The sequence below is a fragment of the Talpa europaea genome (assembly GCF_964194135.1).
Source record: "Talpa europaea genome assembly, chromosome: 2".
NCBI lineage: Eukaryota > Metazoa > Chordata > Mammalia > Eulipotyphla > Talpidae > Talpa > Talpa europaea.
Genome location: NC_140068.1, coordinates 150,214,871 through 150,233,911, shown reverse-complemented (window position 1 = coordinate 150,233,911; position 19,041 = coordinate 150,214,871). Strand labels below are relative to the sequence as shown.

Genomic DNA, 19,041 nt, shown 5'->3' with positions numbered 1-19,041 from the left:
TATTTATTTGTTTATTTATTTATTTATTTGTTTATTTATTTATTTATTTATTTATTTATTTATTTATACAAGCACTGGGTACAGTCAGAAGCACAGGAGGGTGAGAAAATTCACCAGAGCCAGAGCAGGGAGCAGAGCAGGCAGAAGGACCGAAGCACACTGCTGAGGGGAGCAGCGGGCGGCAGGAGAGGTCTGCCGCCATGCGGGACCCTCCTCCGGTGGCCGGGGAGCAGCCGGGGATCGAACCGGCACTGCAGAGGCTGCGGGCAGCTTCGCAACCCAGCGCTCAACCGCTGCGCCACTGGGGAGGCCCAGCCTAATCTTATTATTGCTATCTAGTTATCTGTTTTTCAAAAATGTATTAATCAGGTTCTTATCTATCTGTCAGAGAAATTTTCAAGATGGATAATATAAGACATTATCCAAGATGGCACAGAGATAGAAACTGCTCCCAAACACACGTGAATTTAACAGGGATGAAATTAAAGATGAAACCAATCTGGGTAAGAGAATAGACATTTATGAGCAAATAAAACTAAATTCAAATTTCTCCCTTTCCACAAATGAGTTTAAAAAAATAGAACTAAAACCTCACTGAGCATAATCAAACAAAAGAAACCATAGCATAAAATAATACCCTTCAATAACTGGTGGCTTTTGGTTCCTAACTCTGCCACTGTTCCTTACACCCTTAAAGACTAGGCCTCAACGAAAGAAGATAAGAAACACTAATAGTTTCCTCACATTGGCTTGTAAGAACATAACTCATACTCTTAGCATTTAGTAAGTGTATAAATATTTTTTAAATAGCTTAAAGCAAGGTGATAAAGAATGAAACGCAAAGGGAAAAGGGAAGTGACAAATCAGAGACAAAAAAACATCAATGACATATAAAAAGAAACATTAATGTGTGTAAAGACCCTATTGAAAATCTGTTGACTAACCACAGAGAAACGTATTCATATGATCACAGTAAGTACAGATGACAGACAAGGAAGTGAAAGACAGAAAGAATTTAACAGACATGAAGACATTCAAATATTATATAATCTGAGGGTAATAATTGAAGTCACTGAATAGAAACTCTAACAAATGGAACAGAAGCTATGTTGAAAGATATAAGAAAATTTCCCAGAAATGAATGAAAGACCAAATCTATTCCAGGAAATACAATAGCATGCTCAAAGCTTAAACATATCTTGGTTAAGCTATTAAACTGTAAGGCTAAAGAAATAATTTTCAGATGCCAAACCAAAAAACGTCAATTTCCTTCAAGGGAGAAAAACGTTCAAACTGGTTTCAGATCTCTCCACTGCCACATTTAGTGTCAAGAGAGAGAATGAAGAATGTTATAACCAGCCAAGGTGTTATTCAAATATGAAGATGACAGCGAGACAGGCTTACAGCTGAAGAACTAAAATAACCTTGTGACTTTTTAAAAAGAAAATACTTGATAAGATTTCAGCCAATGAAAGACAGTAAAAATAGGGTCTCCCTGGTGGTGCAGGCACCGCTGAGTGCAGCGCTGTGAAGCTGTCCACAGCCTCTGCAGTGCCTGTTCAATCCCCACCGGCCTCGGAGCAACCCACATGGTGAGCAGACCTCTCCTGTCTCGCCTGCTGCTCCCCTCAGCAATGTATTTCATCAGTCTGCCTGTTCTGCTCCCCACTCTGTCTCTGGTGAATCCTCTCACCCTCCCGCGCTTCTGGCCTATACCCCAGTTCTTGAATAAATAAAATAAATCTTTAATAACAACAACAAAAAAAGACAGCAAAAATAACTCAGAAATGGAGAGGTCATGGTAAAATGACTAATGCAAACCAGTACAAATGTATAAATGTAAAACTATTCAATTCCATTGGTCTATGTGTCTGTTTTGTGTTCCAATACCATGCTGTTTTTGTTATTATGGCTTTGTAGTATAGTTTGAAGTCTGGAAGTGTGGTACCTCCATTCTCCCCTTTTTAGTCAGGTAGGGTTGGTTTTTTTTGTGATTTCATATGAATTTCAGCAATATTTATACCATTTCTCTCTTTGAAGAATGCCAAGATTCATCACAGGTACTATGGTGGTGACTACACCTGAGGGAGGAAATCAAATACTGTCCAAAAATTAACAACAACATAGGAAAGTAAATTAATTAATTTAAACAATAAATATAGAGCTAATCTTCAACAAATATGGGAATTAATATTACATCTAGACTGTGAATGCTGTCAATTGGGCAAAATAAAAATAACTAGAAAATATGAAAGGGGGCCAGAAGTAGAAATATATGAGAAAGTACTTATGTTTTCATTTTCTCAGCAGAGACTCTATCAATATTGTTTAAAATTATGTCATTTAAAAAAGAAGCAGTTATTTCAACTTTCTAATATCTTATAATCTTTATTTTAACCTTGGAATAATTGTTTAGGACAGTATCATAGTGCAGAAACATTTATTTGAAGTTTAATAATTATTTTCATATCTATTCAATAATAATTAAAATTTGTAATTTTTAATAGAAAATATTATCTAGGGTACATATAGTCCCATTTTATGAAAGTTTCGCTGCATGTGTGTCTTACAAGTTGTTCATCTAATATTAATAATGATTATATCTAAAGAGTGAGGTATTTGAGCTTTAATCTTTATAATCTTTTTTAAAAAATTATTCTACATCATTAAGCTTTGCTCTGAATTTTCTTAAAAACTGGAAAAAATACCTGTGTGATTTTTGGAATGATTATTTCTTGGTACTCTTCTGTAACTTTTTTAAGTTTAGAAAATATAAGAACTAGTTAGTAATGGGTAGAGGGTAAAGATAAGTGAATAGGGCACCTTGAGTTTGAAGACAGTCCTACTCGCACAGCATTGGGGGTGAGAGGTGTTGAGTCCAAGTAGCACTGAAATATTTTCCAGAATTTTCTTTGTTTGTTTGTTTGTTTGAAGATTGATTGATTGATTGATTGATTGATTTATACAAGCACTGGGTACAGTCAGAAGCGCGGGAGGGTGAGCGAATTCACCAGAGCCAGAGCAGGGGAGCAGAGCAGGCAGAAGGACCGAAGGACCCTGCTGAGGGGAGCAGCGGGCGGCAGGAGAGGTCTGCGCGCCATGTGGGACCCTCATCCAGTGGCCGGGGAGCAGCCGGGGATCGAACCGGCACTGCAGAGGCTGCGGGCAGCTTCTCAACCCAGCAGTCAACCGCTGCGCCACCAGGGAGGCCCCATTTTTCCAGAATTTTCTTAATGAACAACTGTAGAAGCTATTTACTTTCGGTGAACGTGAGTTTGTGGGAATGTCTTAAAGGACAATTTTCTTTCCACTGGGAAGTATATGGGCACAGATTTGGATACACTGTGAAATCAGATAATAGGGACAGCCCTTTGAAAGTCATTGTAGTTTGGAACTCAGGCATTTTTTTAAGCACTTTTAATAAGATATGATTCCTAAATCATAACATTCACTTTTTATTATTTTTTGATGGAAGTAACATTGCATGATAACATTATGTTCCAGGAGTGCATCACTGAAAGTCAACTTGTGTAAACTATATGACGTTCACCTCTGGAAGTCCTATTCTAGCTTTCCAATATTCATTCTTTTGAAGTATACAATTCAGTGGTTTTTAGTCAATTCGCCAAGTTGTGCAACCATCACCAATGTCTAATTCCAGAACATTCACATCACTCCCCAAAGAAATCCCGTCCTGATGGCAGACACTTCCCATGCTCCCTCCCTCCAGCCCCTGACAACCCCTAATCTACTTCCTGTCGCTGTAGATTTGCCTATTCTGGACATTTCATACAAATGGAATCACACAAATGTGGTCTTTTGTGACTGGTTTCATTCACTCAGCATAATGTTTTAAGATTTGCCCATGTTGTCTTACACATCAGCACTTCTTTTCAAGGCCAAATAATATTCCATTGTATGACTGTGTCTCATTTTGTTCACCCATTTGTCAGTTGATTGGTGTATGAGTTCATGGGCATCAGCTGATGTTTCCACTTGGGGGCTGTTACAAATGAATGATGTTGCTGTGAGCATTCATTTACATGTTTTTGTGTGGATAGACTCTATTCCTTGGGTAGACTCCTGGGGCGGTGGGGCACGGGGTGCTTTGCCCCTGTGGAAACATGTGGAGGGGCACATGGTACTGAAACATGTAGAACTCTTGTTTCAGATCTCAAACATTTAAACACCTATCTTCTCTCTGGTTCCCAGGCAGAAATGGTGCAGAGTGCTTTCCAGGCCCAGCGGGCTTTCATTCTGATGGCCTCTCAGTACCAGCAACCCCAAGAGGTAAGGATGTATCCTGATAAGCAGGGCTGCCTGGGGTGGGCAGGGTAAGACATCAAATACAGAAGACACAGAACCATTTACTGAGAGAAACATGAAATTTATCTTCAGATCACAATAGGATACATTTCTTCTGTCCTTCTATGATGGTCCCATTCATATTGGAACAATTGACACTGTGCCTTAAAAGGTCAATTTATACATGTCACCTGTATCCTATTCTTATGAGTCTCACAAATTGTTTCTTCTAATCAAGAAAGTATTACCAACTTTTCTTTCCTAGGTTGGGCTTTTGGTATCGAAAACCATTCATGTTTATCATCATCTGTAAATGCTGTGCATGGATTCGATTAGCTGCTCTTCCATAAGTAGCCCAGATAGGCCGAATCACTGCTTCTCAAATGTGTTGTGTATATGGCGCCCTTAGGGAGCGTCAGTGAGGTTTCTGACTCAGTGGGCCTGGAGTACCACCCAGAGCCTGCTTTTGTAACCAGCTCCTAAGCAAAGCCCTGGCAGCTGACTCCAATTCTCAAAACACCAAAATTGGAGAGAATCTTCATGACTCTTATGCATATTCTACCTCTCTTTTTTCATTACCATGAATATGGATGAATCTTTCTTAGGTTTAAGTTATTTAGAGATGTTGAAGGATTGGATGATCTTAACAACTTTTAACTCACCATAACATTGTCATGTGAGGCCCAAAGTGAGCTTGAATATATAAAGGAATAAAAATAGTAATAGCGGATGTTAAGAGCAACATGATGGTTCATGAAACCTTTCTCTCTTCTTGGGCCACTATAAATTCCCTGCTCCCTAAAGCCAGACCCCACACTGCTGACCCATACCTCTGACATTGTATCCTGTAAATAATTCCATTCTTTGTCAAGGATTCAAATATTTTGACCATGCTGATTGTGTAATAGGTGAAATTATTCATTGAAGAGTAAATCTACTTCCCGCAGTTTGTTAAATAAGAAAAAACTTTTTTTGCTGACTATCCAGAGAACTGAAGCACCGAGAGGGGAGCAGGGTGTGAGCAAAGAGAGAAGAAGCACAATGACTGTGGTGGGGAACTAGGGGTGATTTGGTGATGAATGCACTATAATAGCAATGCCTGACGGGGGACTGTAGTATTACCTCAATTAATAATATGTATGTAAATAAAGAGTTAAAAATTATTTTTCTGTTGACTAATCACGCTGCATCTGCATTTATGCTAACAACTACATACATATAAAAGTTAGTTGAATTCACAGATTTGGTGAACATCTTTCAGCATGGGTAACTTGGTTTGACTAAACGAGGTCTATCTCGGTGGAGATACATTTTCTCTCTAAGCATTCCTGTGGATTTTTTCCTGGTTCATGCCCCAGTGGCCTTGTGAAGAAAGACTGATCACCTTTTTTTTTCTTGTTTTGCATTTAGGTATGTACAGAGAGATATAAATAGAGACACATGTATACAAATATCTCAAATGTTCTGTTAACTAGAGTGAAATGTTTTACCATAACTGGAAGGTGTCACATGATTTTCTGATGTTTTTAAATGCCAAACCAAATAGCCATGTGACTTTGATCTCAGCACATGCCTTTACCTTGGGTAAATTAGGTGGTGCTAATGGCAGTTCTGGAAATTGTAAAGGAAAAGCAAGAGAATGGACGAAGCCAAACTTCCAAGTGTTCCTTCAGTCCATGCCCAGAAAATGTCACAGCATTGCTCAGTCAGGGTTGCTGAATCTTCTTGAAGGATTTGGCCATGATTCGTGCTGCTGAGTTGTTGTTGGGGCACAAGACAGATAACATAATGCAGCCAGTAATTCTGTCCCTCATGTAGGATGAAATGCGTACTTTAGAACATTGCTCTAAAGCTTTTTTCCCTTTAATACAAAAGCATCAAGCAAATATTCTTTGAAGTAACTGCTGTTAATTGTATGTGCCAAGCAAGTCTTTTTAATGTCTATTTAAATATATAATTCGACATTCATCTTGAAAATGGAAAAAAAAAATTCCTGGTGGAGAAATAAAAGGTAAAAACGTTTCCATCCTTTGTGTCATACTCAGTTATGTTTTCATTTACCACTATTTCCCAGTCATCTGGGTTGACAGAGATTCAGGAACGAGAAGTACTTTAGAATCAAACCAGTGGTTCACGTTATGGCCTTTTCCAAATTAACTCTGTGTTCTCACTTCATGAATATGCATAAGCTCTGGCTCTTAGTGATAGTGCCAAATGGGTTGGTTCCCTTCACTCCCAGCTCAAAAGCACCCAGAGGCAATCTATGCTTTTAATTTCTAGAGAAGAGTCTAGGCTTGAAGCCCAAGTCAAATACCTGCTTAAAGGCAGACTGAAGAGCAGGTAAAACTGACGGCTGTTTAGCACCCAGACGCAGAGTAGCAATTGGTGTTATAGATGAACTGGGACAAAGCAAAGCTTTGTCTTTCACATGAGCAAGAAAATTACCTTGGTGATTACTCCCTGGTGAATGTGGGAAGGCTGGGTAGAGATGCTGGTTAGTGGAGAGGAGAGGAAGCCGGATCATCGGGGTCTGCTGGAGCTGACAGCCTGAAGCTACCCAGGCAGCTCTGATCCCAACAGGAAAGCTAATCCTTCATTTACCAGGATGCAGAGGGCAGGATAATCAGAAAGGAGAATAATTCTGTCATTCTTCTGCCCAGACTGTTTGCTTTAGTGACATCAAGCTGTGAATGAGCCTGGGTTAGTAGCTTGATGGGTGTTTAGAAACCAGCACCGTGGAAGCAGAGAGGATTTGCTAAGATCCTGTCCTGTTGGACATCACCGGTGGTGACTTTTTTTTTTTTAATCTGATAAGGCACATTAGCTCATCTCTCTTTGTGAAAGACATGAATTGGATAATGAATGAGAGCCGAAAGGAAGTGAGGTGGTTATCACACACAGGGGATTAGGGGGATGATCTGAGGGGTGAAGGTTAATAAAGAAGGATAATACCCTTGGTTTTATCAACCATGTCATACTAAGTTTGTCAATTCCAGACTGCCTCGATGGCAGATTCTCCATAAAGACCTTCTATACAGGCAGGGAATATTTCATTCTCTGTTTAGTCAAATGTTGGGCTCACTTTGTGTTTTTAATAAAATAATTACTAACTATTTGTCATTCTCTACTGTGAAGCTAAATATTTGCTTGCCAGCCACCATAAATCTAATATTCGAAAAAAGATTTGGAAGGATTACACGTGTTTCTTTTAGGGCCTGCATAAAATTAATTTTAAAAGAGGTCATTGAGTCATTCAACAAATCTCTTTTAAAGCCAAGCATATTTTGGCCTTTGATTCGGATTTGCTACTAGTTTCTTGTTTCTACAGTCTTCACTTAAGTCCTTTTTGCAGGACATAGCTTCTATCATCTGTGCAAAGCTGTATATGCGAAAATAGCAGACGGGAAGAAGGTAATTCCAGCTGGCATTCCAGTCTGGATCTGTTGTCATAAATTACTTAGCGGAGGGCATGGTCCGTTACTTTTTATGGTCATGTTCTATATTTGTGTGTGCTGGGGGACGGATCACACGACAAAACCATCATTTGATATTAGTGTTTATATGCACCAACTAGTGAGTGTAAGCTTCACTGTGCACTACTTTTAATTTGTATATTTAGCTCTTAATTGAAAATGCAGACACTTCCCAAAGTACTAAAATCACAAATAACCCAGAATATAGTTTACATAATTGTTTTTAGAAGAAGACAAACTACTGTATCCCTTAATTGAAATGCACTTATGCCTTCCAGAATTTGAAAACATAAATTTTGAACATGAACAAGTCAACACAATAAAGACCCACATTCACTATTTTAATCTTCTAGTCTCTCTCCTAACATGAACTGTAGAGCACTGACCGATGGCAGTTTGGTTTAAAGGAAATATATTTCCCAAACTCACCCAACTCATGCAAGCTTTTCCCTCTGTTCCCATCACTCCTGCACGCAGCTTAATGTTCTAGTAGGTGTTTCTGGCGTCAAACACATCGAGAATGTACCTTTCTTATAACTCCTTTTCATAAACAGTAAAAAAAAAAAAAAAATATGTTCTCAGCAGGTTTCAGTGGATTAGCTGCTGTGAGGATTAGCGTTTCCATAGCTGGAATTGTTTATTGGATAAACTGGCCTTTGAGTAGTTGCTGCAGATCTTTGTTAGGCCCTGCTGACCTGACATACTCAGCATTCTCTGCTTCCCTCAACCCCACTAGTTTATTTCTCAGGATGTTTGACAACCAGACATTTAAGCCCCTCTACATCTGTCACTAGCTCATTTGTAGGAGAACATACTTTGGAAAAATCGGGCCTGGGTGATATTATCTGAATGATTCCTGAATCTCTGTGCTTTGCACTTATCTCAGCTGCTGAACCCTTACAGCTCCACCACCAGAAATTTTCCTCCCGTGTCCCTCTATTAAGGAAGTTGTCAGTTTGCCTTCTGTGATCTCTGTGGCTTTGAACTTCCAGAGGGCACCTATGTAGTAGTTTCTGTCAAAACAAAAGTCACTTGCTCATGTATTATTTTAGAAACACTCCACTGTTATTTTTGGCATAACTTCCATCCCCTCCATGAGATTCTAAGAGCTTCAGGAATCTTTAGAGTTGATGTGTCTTTGCTTTTAGGATGTATTGTGGTTTCCATTATATTTTCATCTGATGTCAAGTTTGAAGAGACTTGGACTCCTGGTTACTTTTGGTTTGTGTGAGGAATTCCAGCTGAGTTCATTGATTCCCGTGGCGGAGGAAGGGAATACAGGGAAGTGGTATTTTTGTTTAGTGATACTGTTATCTTTTGCCAAAAAAAGAACTCACTCTTTGGCGCTATCTTGGGTATGGTGTGAGATATCAATTGAGGCTATAACTGGTGAAATGTAAGTCATGGATCGGCCACGAAGAACAAACCTTGAAAAAGGGTTCCTCATGGGGATTTGGAAAAGAGAGATTAGAGAAAGAGCAAATGGCCCGGTGTTTGTAAAGCATTTCATTTCAGAGACAGCATTTCCCTTATGCACCTCCTACAAAATGAGTGCCTTTGAGGCCACCGCAGAATAGTTGATGTCTGGGTGTGTGGCACTAATGACAAGAAATGATCACAACCAGATTTGGGTGACAGATGTAGCTCAAGCAGTGAATGGTTATAGAATATAAGTTCTGGGAGGAGTGTGCTGATTAAATTCACATGGGTTGGGGCGATCCAGCTGGCCTGATATTTAAATGCTGTTGAAAAATGTCCCAATTAGATGGATTCTTCCCTGTGCAGAGTTTTCATGTAAATTGTGGAAAACGGTACTTTCTTGAGGCTGTGAAATCGTCGTGAGTGTCCAATGTCAGGCCTCTGAAGCTGGTAATTATGCATTTAGAACCACAGAAGCAGCCGTGCAAGAGAACGGCAGGCTTCCCCCATCTCTGTCCAGATGGAGTCTCTATATAGAATAATGGGCAGCATATCACACAAATTGGATTTAAATGATTCAAACAACAAGAGTCCCATCATTTTCTTTGGCTGAATATCCTATAGTTGAATGTGTACGAGATTCCTCTTGCAAAGTCATAAATTGGATTATCCTCTCCCATGGGAATAGGGGTACAATTTGAAACTTCATATTTTACCCATTTGACAGCAAATAAAGCACAGACAGGGCAAAGCACACATTATAAAAACTAAGATACAACTCTAATGTAATTATTTCAAGTGCAAAAATGTGGCTGCAACTCCTGCAAAGCAGTTATGAATATACTATTCGCTTTCATTATAAGTCCCTAATGAGCTCTAGCCGTCGATGTGCATATAAAATGTCTGTATCATAACTTACCTATCTCAGGCTGACGATCGCTGTAGCAACTATTCATCGATGATTTTACTTGACTTTTTAGAATTTGAAGGGTCCTTCTGGAGAAATGTATCCGATGAGTCATATCTTTAAGATACTTTTTGTGAGGAAGTGAGAGGTGTTGCTTTTTCTTTTTCCTCTTTTCACATTTCTCCTGGCTGGGTGGAGACAGTCGGCATCGTTCTGTAATTCTCTTAACTCTGCTTGAGATTGGATCGTCCTTTTCAAAAATACCAACCAAAGAATCCCAGCAGTCAGGGAGCTTACCAAGGAGTGCATTTGGCTGGTTCTTTCGGCCCTGGTCTTCTTGTTCAACTTTTTCTTAGTTCTTCTGTCTCCCAGGACGTAAAGAGGGGGAGAGGAGACTGAGAAAAGCAGCAGGAGGAATGTGAGGAAAGAGGATGATCAGGGCCTCTCTGGTGGCACCAGGGGTTAAGCATAGACCCATGAAGCTGTCCGCAGCCACTGCAGCATGAGTTCAATTCTTGGCCAGGGAGCAAACCACATGGCCCAGCAGACCTCTCCTGTCTTGCCCGCTGCTCCCTTCAGCAGTGTATTTCTGTAAATCTGCCTGTTCTGCTCCCCACTCTGTCTCTGGTGAATCCTCTGACCCCCCACACCTCTGGCCTGTACCCCAGCTCTTGTATGCATAAATAAATAAATCTTTAAAAAATAAATAAAAGGAGGATGATCACATCCTCCACTAGAAGGGAGGGAGGGGGCTGTAGCTGAGCTTGTAACTGTGCACCTTGGAACTCTTAGCACCTGACTTCTCAAAACCACTGCACCTCTATTTTCTTTGTGTCTTTACTGATCCTTTGTAACCTCCAAGGTAGGAAAAGTGAAGGTTATCTGTTAATTATTAAGAAGACAGCAAAGAAAGAGTATGGCTTTGAAATATAGGTCGGCCTGTACGTTATAACATGCCATCCTTTGACTTGTTTTTGCATCTTTGTTTTGAGTTAGTTTACCCTAAAATTAGTTGTTTTCCTTATATAGATTGTTTATGCCCTTATGTTGTCCCTGGGACCAAGTCAGTTTGACTATTGACTTAGGTAATGAGTAATCAAGTTACTACTACTGCATACCAGGAGGCGGGGCTAATATAACAGCACATGATTATTAGCTACTTCTGAGCAATGAACTCCCAATCCTGTGTCTAGTGCCCATAGTTGGTGCTAAGAAAAAGCAGAGTTAATACACTTTTTTAAATGAACCAGATCCCAGATATTCAGGGTGATTACAACCTTCCCCCAAGATCACTTATTTATTTATTTATTTTTAAAGATTTATTTATTTATACACGCACTGGGTACAGTCAGAAGCATGGGAGGGTGAGAGAATTCACCAGAGCCAGAGCGGGGAACAGAACAGGCAGACTGACGAAATACACTGCTGAGGGGAGCAGCAGGTGAGACAGGAGAGGTCTGCGCACCATGTGGGAATCTCACCTGGTTGCCAGGGATCGAACTGGCGCTGCAGAGGCTGTGGGCAGCTTTGCAGCCCAGCGCTCAACCGCTGTGCAAGTGCCACCTGGGAGGCCCTTATTTAATGATTTCTAGGAACCTCTCTCGTCTTTGTGCTGGGAAGGAAACAGTTTATGGAAAGTCAACTCCAGTCACTTTTCTTTTCCATCAGTAGGTCTAGATTTCTTTCTTTCTTTCTTTCTTTTTGATTAACTATTTTTATTTTCTGACATCGTTGTTCATTTTTGTACAATATTTGATTTCTCCACTCAGGTGTAGTCCTCATAATCACCCACTACCACAGCACTCATGAACTGTTACCATAGTCCCTTGTGCTCTTCCCACCCCTATTTTGACCCATCACCTTCCTCTTCCCCTGCTGTGTTCCTCAGATCTATAGTTTGCCTGCAACCTTTGTCTTTTTTTTTTTCTGACCCTTTGTTCGGTTTCTCTATATTCCTCCTATAAGTGAAACTATCCAACATTTTTCTTTTTCCTTCTGACTTATTTCACTGACCACCATAATCCCTTCCAGCTCCATCCATGTTGTGGCAAATGCCAATCAGTTTTTATAGTAAGAGAAACTCAGCAAGTCTGGAAAAGGGTCTTCTCTCCATTAGGCAAGTTCTCTAGCATAAAGGAGATTCACGCTTATCATGGAAGGTCTTAGCATAATTCCCTCCTGGGTTACTGATTGATTATGGAAAATATTATTGTTCCCATGTAGATAAGAAAGCACCGAAAGATACTTGTCTGGTATCTCTTAATAAAAGCAAAACCTAAAAATAAAATGGAAAGGCAAGATTTTCCAATCCTGAGCATGGATGTATCACCTTAACCTCTCTTTGATTTATTTTCTTTTTTTGGTGGTGGTGTTCTTTCTATTTTCTTTAAATGCTACTTAAATTTCATTCTTCCTACCTAAACATTAAGATAACTGATTTATAAGATCTCACAAGTGGCTATCACCACAGATTTCACCGGTTAGCTCTTCATTGCTCTGAAATGCTTCATTTAGTTTTGGCTTACTCGGTTTTATAAGTGGAATATTTATTTCACTGGTGGTGGGGTCTCATTTAATTTTTTGGCTAAAATTTTCTATGACCTGCCTGTTTTCATGATTCTAAGAGAATTACCACTGTCCTATTTTGTCCTGATTTATTGCTTTGTTAAAAAAAAAAAAGTGACTTTAAGAAATTCTAAGGGAAAGAATAACTAATTTCACTTATTTCACAGCTCTTATAGCTATGTTATTCCCCATTCTCCACAGTTCTGTGCCCAATTGCCCTTTCAACTCTTTATATATTCACATTTTGCAGATTCCATGATTATATAGTCACATTTTCTCATATCAACCAAACCATAGATTTGTAATATCAGCAGATGTAGTATCATATTTATGCCATGTTTGCCACTAATCATATTTATGCCATGTTTGTTTGGTAGGGAAAGCCAACAAACAAGTCAGCTTTTATAGAGTCAACTTTTACAGAGAGTCAGCACCGCTCAATGTCCTCAAACAAGTTTGGAGAGAAATCCTGAAGAGTTTGGGGTATAAGGATAGATTCAGGGGATGAGGTTCTATTGTAAAATAAACTTAAGGACATGGGGACTGGGCCATGGCTTACCTCTTTTACTGATATTATGTATAAGAAGAAATTCTAGTTGTATGATATTACTTAAATAACAGTTAGTTAATATTGTTTCTCTGATGTTTAATAATATTGTAGGTAATTTGCCTGCTAGTTTTGTCTATTTTTTCTCTGACACTGTTAGGTTTCCCTATATTCTTCCTACAAATGAGATCATCTGATGTTTATCTTTTTCCTTCTGACTTATTTCACTGAGCATAATCTCTTCCAGCTCCATCCATGTTGCAGCAAGTGGCATGAGTATCGTTTGATCGCTGAGTAATATTCCATTGTGTATATGTACCACATCTTCTTGATCCAGTCATCTGTTTGGGGGCATTTAGGTTGTTTCCATATCTTAGCTATTGTAAATAGTGCTGCAATAAACATAGGAGTGCAGGTCTCCTTTCAAATTAATATTTTGTGTCCTTTGGGTAGATCCCTAGGAGTGGAATTGCTGGCTCCTGTGGTAGCTCCATTTTTAGTAATTAGAAGGTAAGGACTCATCTCCAGAAGCAAAGAAAATGAATGAAAATATAAACAGCTGGGACTACATCCAACTAAAACGTTTCTGTACAGCAAAAGAGACAGTAACCAAATTTAAGAGGCACCTTACTGATGGGGACAAAATATTCGCACTCCATTCAACTGACAAGAGACTGATTTCAAAGAGCTACAAAATGCTCACATGACTCAACAAAACCAGAGAAAACTTTTCTGTTGAAAATATACTTAATGCCATCACTTGGGTTGTTTCTTACATCTGTTAGTTTTTCCTTTTTTTTCTTTTTTTGTGGGACCCTCGCCGGCGGCCAGGGAATGAACCAGCGCAGCAGAGGCTGTGGGCAGCCTCACAGCCCAGCGCTCAACTGCTGTGCTACCAGGGGAGGCCCTAGTTTTTCCTTAATTGTAGCAGTTTTCAGTTTTGTCTCCATGCTATACTCAGCTATGTCCTGAACAATTTGCTATACGACTAATTTTATTTCTTCTTGCATTTCCCCCGCTTCTCTTATATGTACTTTTTTATGTGCTTGGGACACAAACATTTTACTGTTTTAAATAAGTCATGTCTATGTGAAATCCTATAGTCACTTCTCGTTGCCCCTTTTCCAGAATTTTTTAATAATCCGATAACATAAGTACCCTATTTCTGTGACTCCTAAGGTCTCTGAAACCTTATCTAATCAATCATTCCCTTTCTCTCTCTACTGACTCCTTCTGTTTAGTCTACAAACTAAATCAGGTTTCTCTATCCTTAGGAAAAACAACAAACAACATCCTGGAGTGCCTAGAGTCATCTCTTTCCTTCCGTCACTGCCAACCTTCTCAGGCCTAGTCTGATTTCCTGTCCTCACTTCCCTGTCACGTTTCAATCTCTTGTCATTTGCCTTCTTTCCTTATCATTTTACTTTCCCAGTACGCTGGTGTCTTCCCAAGTGTGTTCATTCCTTCAGCCTCCTTGGAGAGCTGACCTGCTTAATCACTGACCCTCCTCCTCCTCGAAGATTTTCCTTCCCTTGCTAATCAAAATCTACCATTTATAAGTCATCTATTTCATTTAATTTCCTTCTCTGACTTCTCTTCCTTCCTCGACCCCTTAAATGTACATATTCCTTCAAGATGTCATTCTTTATGATCAGAAGAGTTTCTCAAATCTAATCTTTTCCTGGTGGATTTCATCAATGTCTATGGTGATATCCATCCCCCACACACTGTCGGGACCACTGTGCATCAATGGGCTTCATGCTCTTGCTGTTTAACCTTAGGTCTCAATGCCCTACTGGAGACTCAATTGCACTTTGTACTACACTCACACACACACACACACACACACACCCCTCTTCTTTATCCAATGCTAAACCACCTGAGATCACCCACTTTTAAAATTTTTACTATATTTTGGGCCTCCCCGGTGGCGCTGCAGGTTGAGCACCGTGCTGTGATGCTGTCCGCAGCCTCTGCAGCACAGGTTCGATTCCCAGCCGGCCAGGGAGCTACCCACATAGCACAGCAGACCTCTCCTGTCTCACCTGTTGCTCCCCTCAGCAGTGTATTTCTGTCCTTCTGCCTATTCTGCTCCCCACTCTGTCTCTGGTGAATTCTCTCACCTTCCCGCACCTCTGGTCTTACCCCAGTTCTTGTATAAATAAATCTTTTAAAAAATTAATATGTTTTATAATATCAAGGTATTATAAAATTTTTTTAAAAACTATAAAACAAAAAAGGGACTTAAGAAGAAAAGCCCACTACTTGCTGACAAACACCACACATGAGGCCTCTTCAACTGACCTCTTTGCGTCAGAGTTCCTGCTCATCCAGTCTGTTCTCCATGCCCTCATCATAGGAACTGCTAGAAAACAAAGGAATCACCAAAAAAACAGCACTAATTTCAACCCTGTCCCTATTCCCCACTGTCTGTGCAATCAATTCCAGGCTCCCAGGAATTGAATCTGAATCCTCTCCCCAAACTCTTCCCCTACCATGAATCCTGTTGCCCAGTGACACTGGACCAAGTTCTCAGTGTGTCTGCTTCCCTGCCTATATTCCTTTTGCTATGCATCCTTCTCCTCCTAGTCTATGGGGTTTTCATTTTCAGAGCTACATCATAGTCCATAATTTAATCAGCTATGCTTGGAATCACCGAGAGCTGCTTATTCCAGGAGCTAAAGCTCTAATAAGGGCAAAAGAGAAATCTAAATGTGGTGCATTATATTAAACCCATGGTAATAAGTGCTGAGCTGATGGGCATCCCTAATTTACACTCTCGAACACTCTTAGGGAATAGAGGGGCTGGGGAATGGGCCCCTTAAATCCAATCTTGCAGGATAGACAAGATTCGAGTACATGAAATTGCATTTAACAAATGGCAGAGCTTCAAGTATCTCTGCTCTTGTGTTGAAGTGGGTTAAATCTCAGACCATTTTCCCCCACCCCATCAAACAAAATGACTTACTGCTAAATATATTTCTTTTAAACAACAGAATGTTGAATTTAATTTTTTAAATCTAGTTAATTACCTTTATTTTTTGCTTTAATAAAGCTATTATCGGTGGTTCACGTTTACTTTTTGACTGTTTGTCCTTAAGCCCAAATATATGTATCCTTATATTAGTCACTTATTGCTTTCTCTTTTTCCATTCTGTTATTTCTTTGGTGGATTTTAAACTGTTTCTTTTTAAGCTAGGCAAAAAGATAAGCTCAGGAACACTGTTTATTAAAAGTCTAACATCAGTGTATTTCAGAAAAACCACTTAAATTGTTCCTATTTATTTCAGTTATTAACTAAATAAGCTTTAATTCCCTTTTAAGAAACAAAAGGAGTGTTTTGTTCTCCTGCTATTCATTCTGTGTAGTTATTATCTGATCTCTTTGTGAGCTTCTGTTAATACCTGATAGTTCCTCAAATTTATTTGCTAACCTACCAACCGTTTTCATTATTAATGAAAGGATTATTAATTAATCCTAGCTTAATACTCTAATTCATTTCTTCCCCCAAGATGCCTTTATATCTCTGGGTAGCTTTAATTATCCCCCACAATGACATAAGGGATATGATCTTTGTGACCTACTTTTTGTATTTTCAGTTGGCCAATTGCTTAAAGTCCTCTAATTCTTAAAATAGTCTGCTCGGCCATATTTTCCCTTGGCTTTGTCATAACTTCCCTACCCAATCACTATGCTCCTCCAAAGTCAATGGAGGGAAATCGAATCACATTTTTATCCTCACATCATTAAATGCCAACTTCCCTTACTTGTGATAGCTTAAGACTTTGCCTTTGACTATATTTTTGTTAAGATTTATTTATTTATGCATACAAGAACTGGGGTACAGGCCAGAGGTGTGGGGGTTGAGAGGATTCATCAGAGACAGAGTGGGGAACAGAACAGGCAGACTGACGAAATACACTGCTGAGGGGAGCAGCAGGTGAGACAGGAGAGGTCTGCTGCGCCATGTGGGTTTCTCCCTGGCCGGCCAGGGATCAAACTCGTGCTGCAGAGACTGCAGATTGCTTCATAATGTGGTGTTTAACCCCTTGTGCCAGGAGGGAGACCTGACTATATTTTTTTAAAGTTGATAAACAAGTATGTGAAGGGAACTTGGGCATGGGAAGTCACCCATTATTTGGAGTTGTCTGTAATTCTCATGTCTTTCCCAAAAATGTATTTTCCATTCAATAAATTGTTTCATCTCTTAACTTTGCGCTCATCACAAACCTTTCTTGACACCGGTAGATTCCTATTATTTAAAGCTTGCAGTCCCTTATTCTATGTCCTAGACATATTTGTTCGCTAGGGCTGCAAGGAATCACAAACCGAGTGACTTAAACAACAAAAATGTATTGTCTCATAATTCTGGAGGCTGGAAGTTAAAAATCAAGGTATTAGCCATGCCATGAGAAGGATCTTGTGCAGGATTCTCTCCCAACTTCTGGGTGTATGCTGCCCATCTGCTATTTCTAGACTTGTTGGTACATTTCCCTGATCTCTGTCTTCATGTTCTCCCAGTGACCATATCTGTGTCCAAATTTCCCCTTTTCATGTGATTTCCCCAGTGTTTATGGGCTAAGGGCCACCTCCTCCAATACCACCTCATCTTAATTAATTGCATTTGCAACCACTTATTCCCAAATAAGGTCATATTCTGATGGACTGAGGGTTAGAGCTTCCACATAAGAATTTGGGAAGACAATTCAATGATTAGCACGCATGTTGCCAGGTACTGCTGCAGTATACTTGTGCAATGCAGTCATAATTTGGGCCAGCTGTTCTAGCATGTCACAGTCACACTAACTCCATCTGTGCTGCACAAATTGTTTGTATTTTTAGTCCTTTATTATATTTGCAAGTTTTGTTGAGTTTTGTATCACTTCCTCTTCCTCTGTAGTGGTCACTATCTCTTCTGTCTCTTTTTGGATTGTCATCCACTCATTCAGACAGTGAAGGTGGATAATGTTCCCCTTTAAATCATTGCCTACGACTCGACCTGTGAATTGGTGGATTTTGTTTGTTTGATTTCTTTATTGTTTATGAAGTTACTATTGTGTTTGTTTGCACCTTGTTTCTTTATTTCAGATCCCTAAAATTCCTTCTCAAGAGTGCAGAGTACAGAACCTACAGCTCTTTCGTTTCATTCTTCTTTCTTTCTATGTTTCCTTTCTAATTCTTTTGGACAGCTCTGTGACTCCCCGAGATGCAATGTGTGTACTTGGAACACCTATAAATGGGAAGGAAAGACATTGTTGGCTTGTAGGTGGCCACATTCCAGGCACGGATGAGCAATAACAGGCAAACTCTTCAGGGGATGACAAAGAATACAGTTTGACTGGGTGTTGTTATTACAGTGGGATGGCCCTGGCTTAGGCCTCTGTACTGAAGAACCAAATACTAGTCCATACAGGCAAGGCATGAAAGGAGGGCCATTAAATCCTGCATGGAGCCCCAGGACGCCTTGATCTAACATTCTTACATGCCCAACTCCCACCACAAAGCTGCCCCACCAAGCTCTTTAGGAAGACCATCCTGACCTCCCTGGGAGCCTTGGCGTTACATCTCAGCGCTATCACCCCTATGGCCTGAGTTCGATCCCCAGCCAGGGAGTTAACCCACATATGGCACCACAGACATTGCCTGTCTCGCCCACTGCTCCCCTTAGCAGTGCATTTGAGTAAATCCACCTGTTCTGTTCCCCGCTCTCTCTGGTGAATCCTCTCAATACCCTCTTCCTGCACCTCTAACCTACACCCCAATTCTTCTACGCACAAAAAAATAAATAAATAAATAAAAGGAAGGGCAGCCTTCACGGCATTTCT

At 39.9% G+C, this 19,041-nt stretch overlaps 1 protein-coding gene across 3 annotated transcripts in view; it reads left to right on the top strand.

Annotated features, from left to right (window-relative positions):
• Positions 1-19,041, top strand: part of CAP2 (cyclase associated actin cytoskeleton regulatory protein 2) — a gene marked incomplete at both ends in the record, with an annotated part of 109,213 nt that overhangs the window by 29,358 nt on the left and 60,814 nt on the right. For 2 of the 3 annotated variants that reach the window (XM_084228819.1, XM_084228817.1), the window contains one exon: positions 4,213-4,290. The exons of the other annotated variant lie outside the window; for it this stretch is intronic. In XM_084228819.1, coding sequence (XP_084084945.1) covers positions 4,213-4,290 — 78 coding nt within the window. The remainder of the gene's footprint in view (positions 1-4,212; positions 4,291-19,041) is intronic. 3 annotated transcript variants of the gene reach the window in all.